The following is an 11,954-nucleotide window of genomic DNA, read 5'->3' as shown; positions in this document are numbered from 1 at the left end:
GCCGCTGAGCCCGCCCGGCCCCACCACCCCCGACATGGACAAGAGCAGCCCCTGCGGCTCCGGCGCGCCCGGCCCTTCGCAGCCCCGCTCCGCCTCGGCCGGGCCCGCCGGCAGCGACTCTAAGCCCAAAGGCGGTAAGGACCGGCCGGGCCGGCGGTTCCCCACCCCCGGGAGGCGGCCCCTGTGGGCAAGGGAGGGTTCCCTTCTCCCTGTTGCCTCCTGTTCTAGCTCCCGGTGTTGAGAAACGGCCAGGGACTGCTGGAGAGGCCAAGAAATGGTTGTGTTTTGGCAGAAATGAAATTCAGCGAATGCCATTCCTTTAACGGCAACCGTGTAGGTGAGAGGGCAAGGAGAGGCCTGCGGGACTAGGACATTGCCTCGAAGCTGGAGTGTGGAGTCAGGCTGGGGTATGCCTTAGTTTCTTACGTGAGGAGAGAGCTAACACCCTGTCTGAAGACATGTCGGAGCTTGGCACAGAGCTTCGCAGGCTCCAGGACTAATGCAGAGGCTGTTGGCCTGGGTAGTACATCAATGTCACTCTTGCTCTGTGGAGAGCTCTGAATTCCTCTTATTGTGTCTAATGGATCAGGGTATAAATATAACCTAAGTGCACTAGACAATTGACAACAAAATGGCTGCTAATGTCAGCAGGAGGCTTATGACAGGGCCAAGGACAAAAACACTTTTCAAGATCCGGATTTCTTGTCTCTGGTGCTACTTGTTGTATGTGCTAGAGGAGGTGGTGCTTATGGTTGTTCTTTTGTTTTATTTTTTTTTCTTCTCCCTTCCTCCTTTAGTTGTAGAAATCCCTAGTTCCATTTTCTACCCTCCTGTTCCCCAAAGGTCCCATTCTTTTCTCCATTTCCTCCTGTAAAAAGAAGAGCAATGAAGCAACTAATGTTGGTATTCAGATATTGTCATTTGGCTTTAGAGTCAACCCTTTGAAGCAGGGTGGAGCACTGATGTTTTCAGAGCCATTGTTTCAGATTATTTGCAGATTTGGAAGACACTTCTTGAAAACTTCTTCCCCTTGAAAACTACTTCCGGTAGTCCCAAGTGATGGGCTTTTCAAAAGTCTGTGTTTTGTACTTTCATGCCCCGCCACAGGTGATGCATCATGCAGGCTGGAAATGGCTTGTTAGGCCATGTGTCTGACAGTGCACTCCTGTCTTCAGGTTGGCAGGATATCATATTTTACATACAATTGGGAGTTGGCTGCACATCTAGATATTATACGTTAACACAGCTCTTCGTAAAAATCAGATACATAATCAATACTATAATATTTTTAGACTAAGCCTGTCGTAAGTCCTGTGTATTAGCAGCCTCATCTAAAGTTCGATGGAATACCCGATGTTGATACACCTGTCTGTCTAGTCTTGTTCCTAACCCTTTGAGGATGAGGGAGGGGAATACACAGGTATCAAAGTATTCCATTTTTTTTAAAGTAGTTGTATGGTGGAGTGTAGGGCAATGATGCTGTGACAGCCTATACACAATTTCCTTCCTCTTGGGTACTTTGATGTCTCAATCATAACATTCCTATTATGGTAAAAAAAAAAAAAATGCAGTGTGTCACTAGAGAAATGTAGGTATGGACAACTGATTACAAAAAAACAAGTGGTTATAATGCTGAGGTGTTGTGCTCTAGTTAAGGGGAGGAGTTATTGTGTCAGTCCCCAGTCACATTGCATGCTTACAGCCTGCCTTTATTTCTAACTGGTTTTCCCACAGACTCGACTGGAATGTGGAGCACCCATGCTAGGTTGTGAAATATCTGACAGATCACAGCAAGTTTTAATTAAAGGTTTTATTTTTAAAGATGTTTTCACATTATGTGAACTAACTGGCTCTTTTGAGAGACTGAGACCAGCTTTGGAAACATGCTCTACTTGAGTCAGTAGCAAGTTTGAACTTGGGCTTTATTGATCTCTCTGCAGATCTTTACCACTAAGAATAAAGGGTTAAAAAAACTCTGGTCATCTGGAGATTGGGGGGACTATGAAACAATTCTGAGATCTGTCCCTATGTGGAGAAGGAAGATGTCAGGGTGGTGCTCTGGTGGTATGAACTTTGATTTCATACAAGACAGCCCAAAGACCTGAAATTTATAAGGGTCTACTTAATTTGCAGTTTTTGTGCAAATTACAAAAACTGCATTGTCTGTGATCACCAGAAAATATTATATTGGCTATGATTTCCTGTGGAATCAACCTTAAAAAACAAACCCAGCATATTATTCTTGCAATATGCTGTTTGAGAACCTCCCAATGCTTATTGCAATACAAAGACAACACGACAGTAAATCAGTCTGTGGCAGGGGTGGGCAAAATGCGGCCCAGGGGCCAGATACAGCCTGCCAGGCCATTCTATCTGGCCCGTGGGGCCCCTAAAAAAGTTAGAAAATTAATATTTATCTGCCCCTGACTGCCTGTCATGTGGCTCTGAATGGCTTGCCAAAACTCAGTAAGTGGCCCTCTGCCCAAAATAATTGCCTGCCCCTGGACTCTATGGCAACAGTGACTGTCTGCTAGTGGCATAGACTAAATCAGTAGTTTCCAACCTTTTTTTGCTGTGACCTTAAATCCGATTCACAACCCTTGCCCCTGCTGCCAACTAGCTCATGCCCGGCAGCACCAGCAGAGCCTGGGCTGGGCCAGCATCATGGCGTGTGGGGGGGCAGTGGTGGTGAAAGCCCCACAGATGGGAGGGGTGAAGCAAGGGGTTGACCCCCCATAACCCTGATTTGTGTCATGCCCCAAGGTTGGTAGCTGCTGCACTAAGTGAAGGTGCCAGCTAGTGAAATGTACATGTTTCTGTTAAGGTTAGCATTAATTAATATTTCTAAACTTTGTAGAACACTTATATCATTATTATGATATAAGTTGCAATTCATATTGTGTATTCATTTATAATTCATAGTATATTTAAATTTGGATTTAAATTTAATTGTTAAACTTATTATAAGATAAATTCAATGATATTTACTTTCTGTGGAATTCCCTATTTAATTACATATTACATACACCTCACTGCTGACTGGCAGAGGCGGGGCACTAGGAAATGCCTGCGAAATGTACTCTTTGAGCCTTAACTCACTACAACACAAAGCATATTTTTGCAGCTTTAACTAGACCCCTATACGTTTGGGTCTGATATCATAAGATTGAGAACTGGTGTATAGTCTGTTTGTGACCAGAGTGGCCTTGTACTATTCCTTGGCTCACTTAATTTTAAAATGGGAGCAGAGGTGATGCTTGCTAATGGATGGGTATGATGCTTTGCTCAGTAAGGTCTCTCCTCAGAAATTATATTGGTAGTGCTGTAGGGCAGGAAGGGTAACAAATGTAAACTCTCACATTGAAGGGAGCTGGTTCTAGGACAGTTTGTTCATAAGAAGCAGTGAATAGAAGAATTTTGCACAAAGATCCTTCCACTTTGCATTAAATATAAGATGGCATAATTTTTTTGCACTAACACCTAAATTATCCAAGTGCTGTCAAAATTAGAATGTTACACGTTCAGGTTTCTAAGCCATCTGTTTCTCAAGTAACTTCAAAGGAGGAAAAAATTGGGAGTTGTGGATACTTATCTATTATGATGTATCAAGTTAGCCTGAAAGGACTTAAAAAATGAACTATGTTTTAAGGCTAATAAATTATACTAACACTCTTCATGCCTTGCATGATATTGATACTGCAAAGTGATCAACTTTTCTTGCCTTTTCTGCATCTAGTGACTCTCTAGTGAGTTGCAGGTGTCAGACATTTTATTTACCACTTTAAATGAAAACATCCCTGACAGATGTTTGTTCTGCTTCAAGGCAGGGGGTTGGACTGGAAAAGCATTTAAGTCACTAATGATAAAACTTTAAAAGGGACCTTAGAGAAGCTATGTCCATTTTCAAAAAACAAACAAAGCTGTTGCATTATCCAGAGGCTCGTGAATAGTTCACATGCTGGGGGAAATGCTCAAAAATAAAGGGTATGATCAACTAGAACACTACTTATACCTTGTGGTTGTAGTCCTTCCCTTGTGGTGTCTTGAATACTGTAGTTCTTACAACTTGATATCACCTTTCCAAATGAAAAATGATCCCCCAATCCTTGATGGGGGATCTTCCCTCTCTCCACCTGCCCCCAAAATTAGAGCCAGGAAATGTAATAAAAGGGTTATTTTATTAGCTTACGTTGAGACAAGGTAGATGTAACTACTAGAAACAAGCTTTATTTAGCTAAAGTGCACCAGTTCCAGGCTGATAGTTGGGCTGAGACAAATGGCAAAGCTTATGTGGGGGTTCTTATTTGGAAACTACAGTAGTATTAAAGGGGGACTGGGAACCAAATGGATGCAAAAAGCAAACAGAAGTGGCTTGTTGCGAGTCCTGGGTAGGGAGGCAGAGAATAATATCTTGAGTAAATGGTGGATATTTTGGCAGTAAATGGGTAGGTGTTCTGTAAAACTTCTGATTCTTTTGAAGCTGGGGAAAATAGAAGCTTGTTTTTGTTGAGTTGCCTGCCAAAAGGGCTAGAAGGAAAAGCACTTCTGTTAGATTGCTTGTTTTCCTGAAATAGCATGGTAGAAAATGTGGATCTACAAAATGTAAAACTAGATGTTACGTCTCCTGAGTTCTTGGTTTTAGTCTTGTCTAGCTATCACCCAGTCAGTTTTCTGAGTATTCCAGGAACTTCAGTGCAGACAGTCTTATTTACAGCCAGTAAGACAGTGACAGCAAGATGTCTACACCACTTGGGGCTCTTGCTTAAAGGGGCATAAGTTAGGGATTTTGCTCCCATGCGTGTAAAGTACAACCTGTTGTACTGATGAGTGGACAAACATCTGAAGGCTGTGGATGAGAGCCTTAAGTGAATGGACATATGTAATATACTGACACATGGAATGTATTGTTCAGCTATAACTTAGCTATATTGAGACGGGGAATTCCTTGGTGCCAAATACAATAAAAGATTGCTTCTTAGCAGGTGCAAGAAGCAGCATGCCTTTTTAAAATGACTGGGATAGCGTGGGTTGGAAAAACTCAAAGTTGCTCTGGCCTTATAGTGCATGTTTCATATAGACAGGCTTGTGATTACAATGCACTGAGCACAAACCACCTTAAGTCTGCAGAAATGATCTGGCTTCTCCATATAGTTAGTAATGAAGTTAACTGATGAAATTAGTAAATGTTAATACAGCCAATTGCCTTCCCATGTCTTTTGTCTGAGTTTTAATTCTGTCCAGAGATCATAGCCTAGTTCAACTGGTGTAACTACAACCTATCCTCTACTGAAATCTGCGTAAAAGGTCTATCTAAATCATCCCGACTCAGGCCTGGTTACACCCAGGGTACTTGGCTGGAACTGGTGTGCATCTTCTGATAAGGCTGTTTTTTCCCTGCCCTGTCAGACTAACTTCTGTGGCCTTTCTGTGTGCTGCAAGAGTAAACATTTTTTTTAAATGTACAACAGTGGTAATAACTTGGAGGAGTTTTCTGCTGAGATCTTAAAGATGAGTCTCTTGGTTAGCTCCATTAATTCAGACATCTCCAGGCTCAGGCTTTTAATGGCAGAGGAAGTCACCCTTTCTGTTGGTAAACAGTGTCAAAATGGTTGTATCACTTTTGGAAAGTTGCCCTGTGACTTCTGTAATTGCTGGAGAAAGAGAAATCATTTGATAGGTCTATGGCTTTAGTCTTAACTTTAAATCATTGTGAAGTGGAAGATCCTATGCTAGCATACAACAATACTTTCAGACCAGTGGGAGGTACCTGTGACTTCCTAAGAATTTAGAGAACTAAAGAGGATTTTAACATGGGCTTCAGTGGAAGTTGAACTGTGAAAGCTGGTATAACTTTCTAGCTTTTTCCATATCACTCTAAAGTGTGATGGTTCTAACAGTGGTTTTCTACCTCTGTAGTTACCTCTTGCCAGAAAGAACCTTAGACCAATTTATGCCCTCTTTCACAACACTAGTGTGTGGCTTTTTAACTCGTGCAGGAGTACATACAGCCTTTCTGATGTTCCTCAAACTTATTTTGGTGAGCATAGGAAGAGAAAAATGAAATATTCAATGAAAAATTATACTAATTGTGAATACGCTCACATTCACCTTACTTGAAATGTGCTGTTGAGTTCAGAATGTTGGTTAGGAATATTTAATCTTGCTAGGAAAGGGCAATAGTGGAAGATGTGGTTACCAAAGCTGCAAAAGTAATGATTGAGATGCTAGTTTTAACACTAGTAGTGGAGCCAAGCTGTTGGGCTCTTGCAGAGACTGTAGGCTTTGCAACTGTATAAGCAAAACAAAAAAAGGAAAAAAAAAAAAGGCGGGGGTAGGGGTGCTAAAAATCTTCTTGTTATCACAGAAGTTTGTATACAGGCTTATGTTCTGATGCTGCTTTTCTGATTTTTATTTTATTTGTTGATTGATTGATTGATGCCCAATAGAACCTTATGAAGGGTTCATAGAAAACATCCCTGGGGAGGTAGGACATGTGGTATCAGACTTGCTTCCTAGAGGTGCACTGATATGTTGGTCTGATTATCGGATTGGCACAGATATAAAGAAAATTTACTATATTGGAAATTGGCTTGATTTGGCTGATTAAATGCTTGTGCATGTGTGCAGCTGCAGCAAAGCACTCGGGGAGCAAGGAGCAGAGCCTAACAGCACGCAACTGGTAAGTCTGTTGTGGTTATGGGGGAGGGAAGGGGCATGGAGGGGGCAGATCAACACCCCGCATGGTGAGGGAAGGAGTGAGGCTGTGGCTCAGGTAGGCACTGCCCAGCCAGGGCAGGGCAGGACAGAGCTGAGGCTCGTCTGGGGAGTGGCTCCCGCTGCTGCGCACTGCTCAACTAGCAGCTCCTGCCACTTGTCCAGGAGAGCATGGGGGGCAGATCTGCAGGGTGGGCAGCGGCAGCAATGGGAGGGGGCTATGGGAAAACTTGGGGTGTCTGCAGCCCAACCCATAACCCCCCTCTCCCCCAGCACAGTGCTGCAGCCTGCCCAGCACAGATCCAGGGATGCCCCTGGCCCCAACTAGGGAACCAGTGGGTTGTGTTACCCAGTGCAGGGCCAGGGGCAGAGTTATTCCAGTGTTTGACAAACTGCCTGGCCGCCATGCAGATAAGGGGAGAGGCCCAAAAGGCTGTGCCAGGGCTGGCCAAGGAGTGTAGAGACAAGCCTGATGGCCTACATGGTTGCTCAAAGGAGGAGGGCGGAGTGGTTGTGGCCCCATGAGGGGCAAGAGTGCAAGAGGCCTGGTGAGAGTGGGCAGAGTGGTAGAGGCCCTGTTGAGAGGCGGGCAGTATGAGTGAAGCCTAACAATGTGCTGAGTTGGGGCTCAGCCTCAAGCCAGAGCATAGCACAACTTACGGATGACATCTGCGAGGCATGGGACACAATAAGGAGTTGTGTATGTACCACCCTTTTACATCAGGGCATTCAAAGGGCAGCCTCTTGCCTAATTACCATCTTAATTCGTTACTCTTCTGTCATGCCCTGTTAAGGTAGGTGGTATGCCCAAAGATGGGTGGACTGGCTGGCACGGTGACCAGGCCTGGGAGATTTGCCTCCCTGTCACAATAGGATTTGGGAAACTTAGCGCGCACAGATTTAAATGACAGGAAGATCTGGTGGAGGGTGGAATGTAAAAGTGGATTAGTCTTTTTTTGAGCTTTAAGAAGCAAGTCTACAGAGGGCTAGAAGAAGGCATAAAGAAAACAAAGGCATCACTGCCATAATGAGTGAGCAAGGTGAAACCTTTGGAAACAAACACAAGCAGGTCTGGTGCCTTTTATATGTTCAGGACAGTATGTTGACAATGTCATCAGCTAAATCTACAGAGAATGGAATAAAGAACTAACAGGTATCTGTCAGGAAAATCAAAACTGACCTTTGGGATTTCATTTAGCTTTTGATTTGGTGTGTCTGATTTGGGTTCTGGTAGCTGTGTCTGGTCTTGGTGTTTTATTGGCTTAGGTGAATGGCTCAAGAATGGTCAAGTAATATTGTTGATTCAGCAATCTGTCCACATTGTCCCTAACTTTTTGCTTGATGTAAGAGCTCTAAGTGGCAATGAATGTGGTGCATGTCTTAGTAAGTACAATAGGCAGACAAGGTTCTTTGGGTAAATCTGATATCTTTTATTAGACCAACTCAAAGAGTTGGAAAAATTCTTCTTGGCAAGCTTTCGGGTATAAATACCCTTCATCAGGCTGACGAAGCATCTGCAGTTGGTGTGTGCTATTTCATCCATAAGTACCACTATCATCTTTCTATAGAGATGTATAGAACTGCATTTGTTGACAGATCAGATTTAAGCTAGATATCAGGAAAAATTTATTCATGGTAAGGGTGGCCAAAATTTGGAATGGGCTTCCAAGGGAGGTGGTACTCTCCAGCCTTCTCTTAAAGACCCTCAAGGTAGGGGATAGGCATCTGTCTGGGGTCATTTGACCCTAGGACTGTTTCCTGCCTAGGCAGGGGTTGGACTTGGTGATCTGTTGAGGTCTCTTCTGACCCTAGCATCTATGAGTGTGATTGTCTTAGAAGTTTAAAGGCACTAGAAAAGTGATGCTTTTTTTTTTGTGTTAAAGCTCACGAGTTTGCCTCCCTTTCTTTCAGATGGAAAGAATGCAAATGGATCCAAACAGCGTTACAATCGTAAAAGAGAAACTTCATATTCAAAAAATGAGAACTTTTGCAGCCAGTCCCGTCGCTCCAATTCACAGAAAAGCAAAACTTTTAATAAGATGCCCCCTCAGAGGGGGGGCAGTGCTGGCGGTGGCAAACTTTTTAGCTCTTGTAATGGTGGAAGACGAGATGAGGTGAGAATTGCAATGCCATGTATACAAGGCCTTCTTTCCTGAGATGAAAAGAATTGCTCTGACCTACCTAGATAGCGGGGTGGGAAGGGAAGGAGCTCTAAGGTGATAACATTACTGAGATGCCATGTGGAGTGTAAACAGAAGAGGACTGGACTCTGCTTGTCTAGCTGTACAATAAAAATAAAGGACAACTAATGGAAATTCTATTTAAAGAGTGGGTACATATATCTAGGGGAAAAATATTTCACAAAATTTATACAAGTGCTACTTCTAAAAGTCTGAGGTTTTTGTGTCCAACCACATTGGTAGTTTGAATTCCATGCTATGAAATAGCATTGGGGAAAATAACCAGTTGAGGCATGTTGCAATCAAGCTAGAATCTGAATTCTGTTATGCCGCCGCAGGTATATCCCATAGGTAAGTGGTGTGTTTCCCCTATGGCACATCTGACTCTGTGTGTGTGTCTGGTTTTTTTTGTGGGTTTTTTTTTTTGTGGGTGGTTTTGTTAATACATGAAAATTTACTAGTCTCCATCACTGGTTTTGTCAATTATTACTCTGAGTTCAGATTCTGTCAACTTTGTTTTTACTTAATTTTCATATACATTATGTAACCTGCTCTCTGGAATGATCCTGAAGTTTATTATACCGATTTAAAAAAAAAAAAAAAGATTATTTTAACTCTGAAAATATCCATTTATTATGTACATTACTATGCTTCAAGCTAGTGGGCTTTCTCTTGAAAGGCAGCGTTTGCTTTTCATTGCATAGCTTTCTTTTTGCTTCCCTCTGTTTGGATAATAGGTGGGGAAAGATTATTCAGTTCTAACTTTAATATTCTCATGCACTTCAAATGCACCAGTACTTGTCTTGCGGAACTGAAATGGGAGAAGGTGGGTACTGTGCATCTGTCAAAGGGGAATGAATCTGTCCTTATATTGATGTCTCTGTAGTGTGTCAGGTTTTTTTTTCTGTGAATTCTAATGAAAATTGCTGTCTCATAGGTAGCAGAAGCTCAACGGGCAGAGTTCAGCCCTGCCCAATTTTCTGGTCCCAAGAAGATTAACCTGAACCACTTATTGAATTTCACCTTTGAACCCCGTGGCCAAGGAGGTCACTTGGATGGGAATGGACCTGGCAACTGGGGGAAAAGAAATAAATGGGGACATAAGCCCTTCAACAAGGAGCTCTTCTTACAGGCCAAGTGAGTGGAAGCTAATTGGGGTTTAAGATGCTTGGTCAGGGAATGATATACTTATGACTCTGAATTCCTGTGAGTCTGTCTGAAAACTAGCTGAAGTTCTGACTCCTACCATGTTGGTACGATGGCTACCTTGCATGTATAGAAGGGTGTTGCTTGTAAAAAGAGAAGCTTTTTTCTGATTTATAAAAATAGGGGGATGTGAAGGAGGAAGATAGTGACATGTTGTTCTGTATAGCTTGGCATTAATAGCAAAATTCAATGTTTTCTGTTGTCGAGAGGGTCTGTAATACCTTTCCCTTGTAATGGAATAAGAGTAAGTTTATTTCACAGGCACATCCGTTACATGAAGGAGAAACTTGTATTTTAGTATATGGAGGGATCAAGGAATGGATTTCTCTAGGATCAGAGTTTCTCTGAACCATTAAGTTTTCAGATTGTTAAAATTGTATCTATATAAGTCACCTCTACAGATAAGTATTGATAACGTTAACTTTTAATGATTACTGACCAAAAATTTACACCCATAACAATGTGTATGCATTCTGTATCTGTTCATAATTGCTGACTATCAGTTTAATAAGAAACAGAATTCATTTGCTAATTAATAGCGTAAACATCCTCTGTAATTTGGGAAACTTCCAATATTTCCTTATTTGAACATTACCTAAATTATTGCCAAACTCCTAGTATTATCTTTTTGTATTACTTTAGTAAGCAGTAATTTTGACTTTCTGTTATCTCTATACAAAGATCTCAAACTCTCTCTAGGAATGTAGTTTCCTGCTTTGTGTTATCCTTGATGAGCACCTGGCTCTATTGTCTGCATTGGTTTTTTTGGAGTTTTCCTCAATTTAGTTTGTGCTTCAGCTAGCTTGCCTCAACTGCCATTAGATACAAGCACTTGGATATTCCTATGGCCTCGACATTCCTTGAATGTCAACTCAAACCTGTTGGGATTTGCTGACTGCATCCAGCTGGCCATGGTCAATAGTTACCAAGTCTCTTCTCCTAAGTAAGAAGTGTCTGTGCTAAGAGCCCTTTAGGTATTGTTCCTAAAGGTTATTCTTGCTCTTGAGAAATCTAATCTAAGGGTCACCTCTGCCATTGCCTAGAGACAACTGGAGTAGAGTAGCTTGTCTTATTTTGGTTTTGTCTCCCTTTCAGCTGCCAGTTTGTGGTGTCTGAAGATCAGGACTACACAGTCCATTTTGCTGACCCAGATACCTTGGTCAACTGGGACTTCGTGGAGCAAGTGGTCAGTAGTGAAGGGCTGGTTTAAAAAATTTCTGATCATAATTTCTTTAGCTCGCCAGTGTACAAAAGGTGCCTCTAACTGGTTATCTCTGACATGTAACGCTGAGATGCTGTCAGGTTTATTCCTTTACAGATTGTGAGTGACAGGGGAGAATCTGATAGGGAATGAATTGTGAAATATTCTGTATGTGACAAGAGGAAGGCCAGAGCCTGTTATGAGGGACATTTTGATAATCCTCTTTGCTTTTAGTGTGAAAGGTGATCAGGAATGTTGAGTGTTCCTAATGCTTTTTCTTGGTTCTGTGCTTAAAATCCCCCCCCCCCCAATATTACCTTTATCTGACAGGGATAGAATTAATAGAAACATACTGTTTAGAATGCCTGTAAAAATTGTTATTCTGTGCATGGGTGGCCATTTTTTAGCTAGTTGAAGCAGCCTAGGTTCCCACCCAGAGCAAGAAGACAGTTTTTCAGAAAGCTAATCTTGGTCTGTGATGTAGGCTGTGTATTTGGAGTGGAAGTATGTTTGTTCTTCTCATTGTTGAGTAGTGCTTCTGTGGAAACGTCCACATACACACTCTGCTATAGTCTAAATAGATCTTGAAAACCTAAAGCAGCACCTATCTAATCTATTAATGACAACTAGACAAATTGAAATGTTTGCTCGCT

General features: G+C 42.3%; 1 protein-coding gene across 3 annotated transcripts in view; it reads left to right on the top strand.

The window, feature by feature from the left end:
* The first annotated feature begins 6 nt into the window (after nt 1-6).
* RNF10 (ring finger protein 10) overlaps nt 7-11,954 on the top strand; it is a 28,236-nt gene continuing 16,288 nt past the window's right edge. For all 3 annotated transcript variants that reach the window (XM_019539216.1, XM_019539215.1, XM_019539217.1), the window contains exons 1-4: nt 7-134; nt 8,626-8,828; nt 9,832-10,031; nt 11,196-11,286. In XM_019539216.1, coding sequence (XP_019394761.1) covers nt 35-134; nt 8,626-8,828; nt 9,832-10,031; nt 11,196-11,286 — 594 coding nt within the window. In that variant the 5' untranslated portion in view covers nt 7-34. The remainder of the gene's footprint in view (nt 135-8,625; nt 8,829-9,831; nt 10,032-11,195; nt 11,287-11,954) is intronic.

The sequence above is a fragment of the Crocodylus porosus genome, unplaced genomic scaffold (genome assembly GCF_001723895.1).
Source record: "Crocodylus porosus isolate Cpor-Errol unplaced genomic scaffold, CroPor_comp1, whole genome shotgun sequence".
NCBI lineage: Eukaryota > Metazoa > Chordata > Crocodylia > Crocodylidae > Crocodylus > Crocodylus porosus.
The sequence above is the reverse complement of the archived record's forward strand: the minus strand, read 5'-3'. Positions and strand labels throughout refer to the sequence as shown.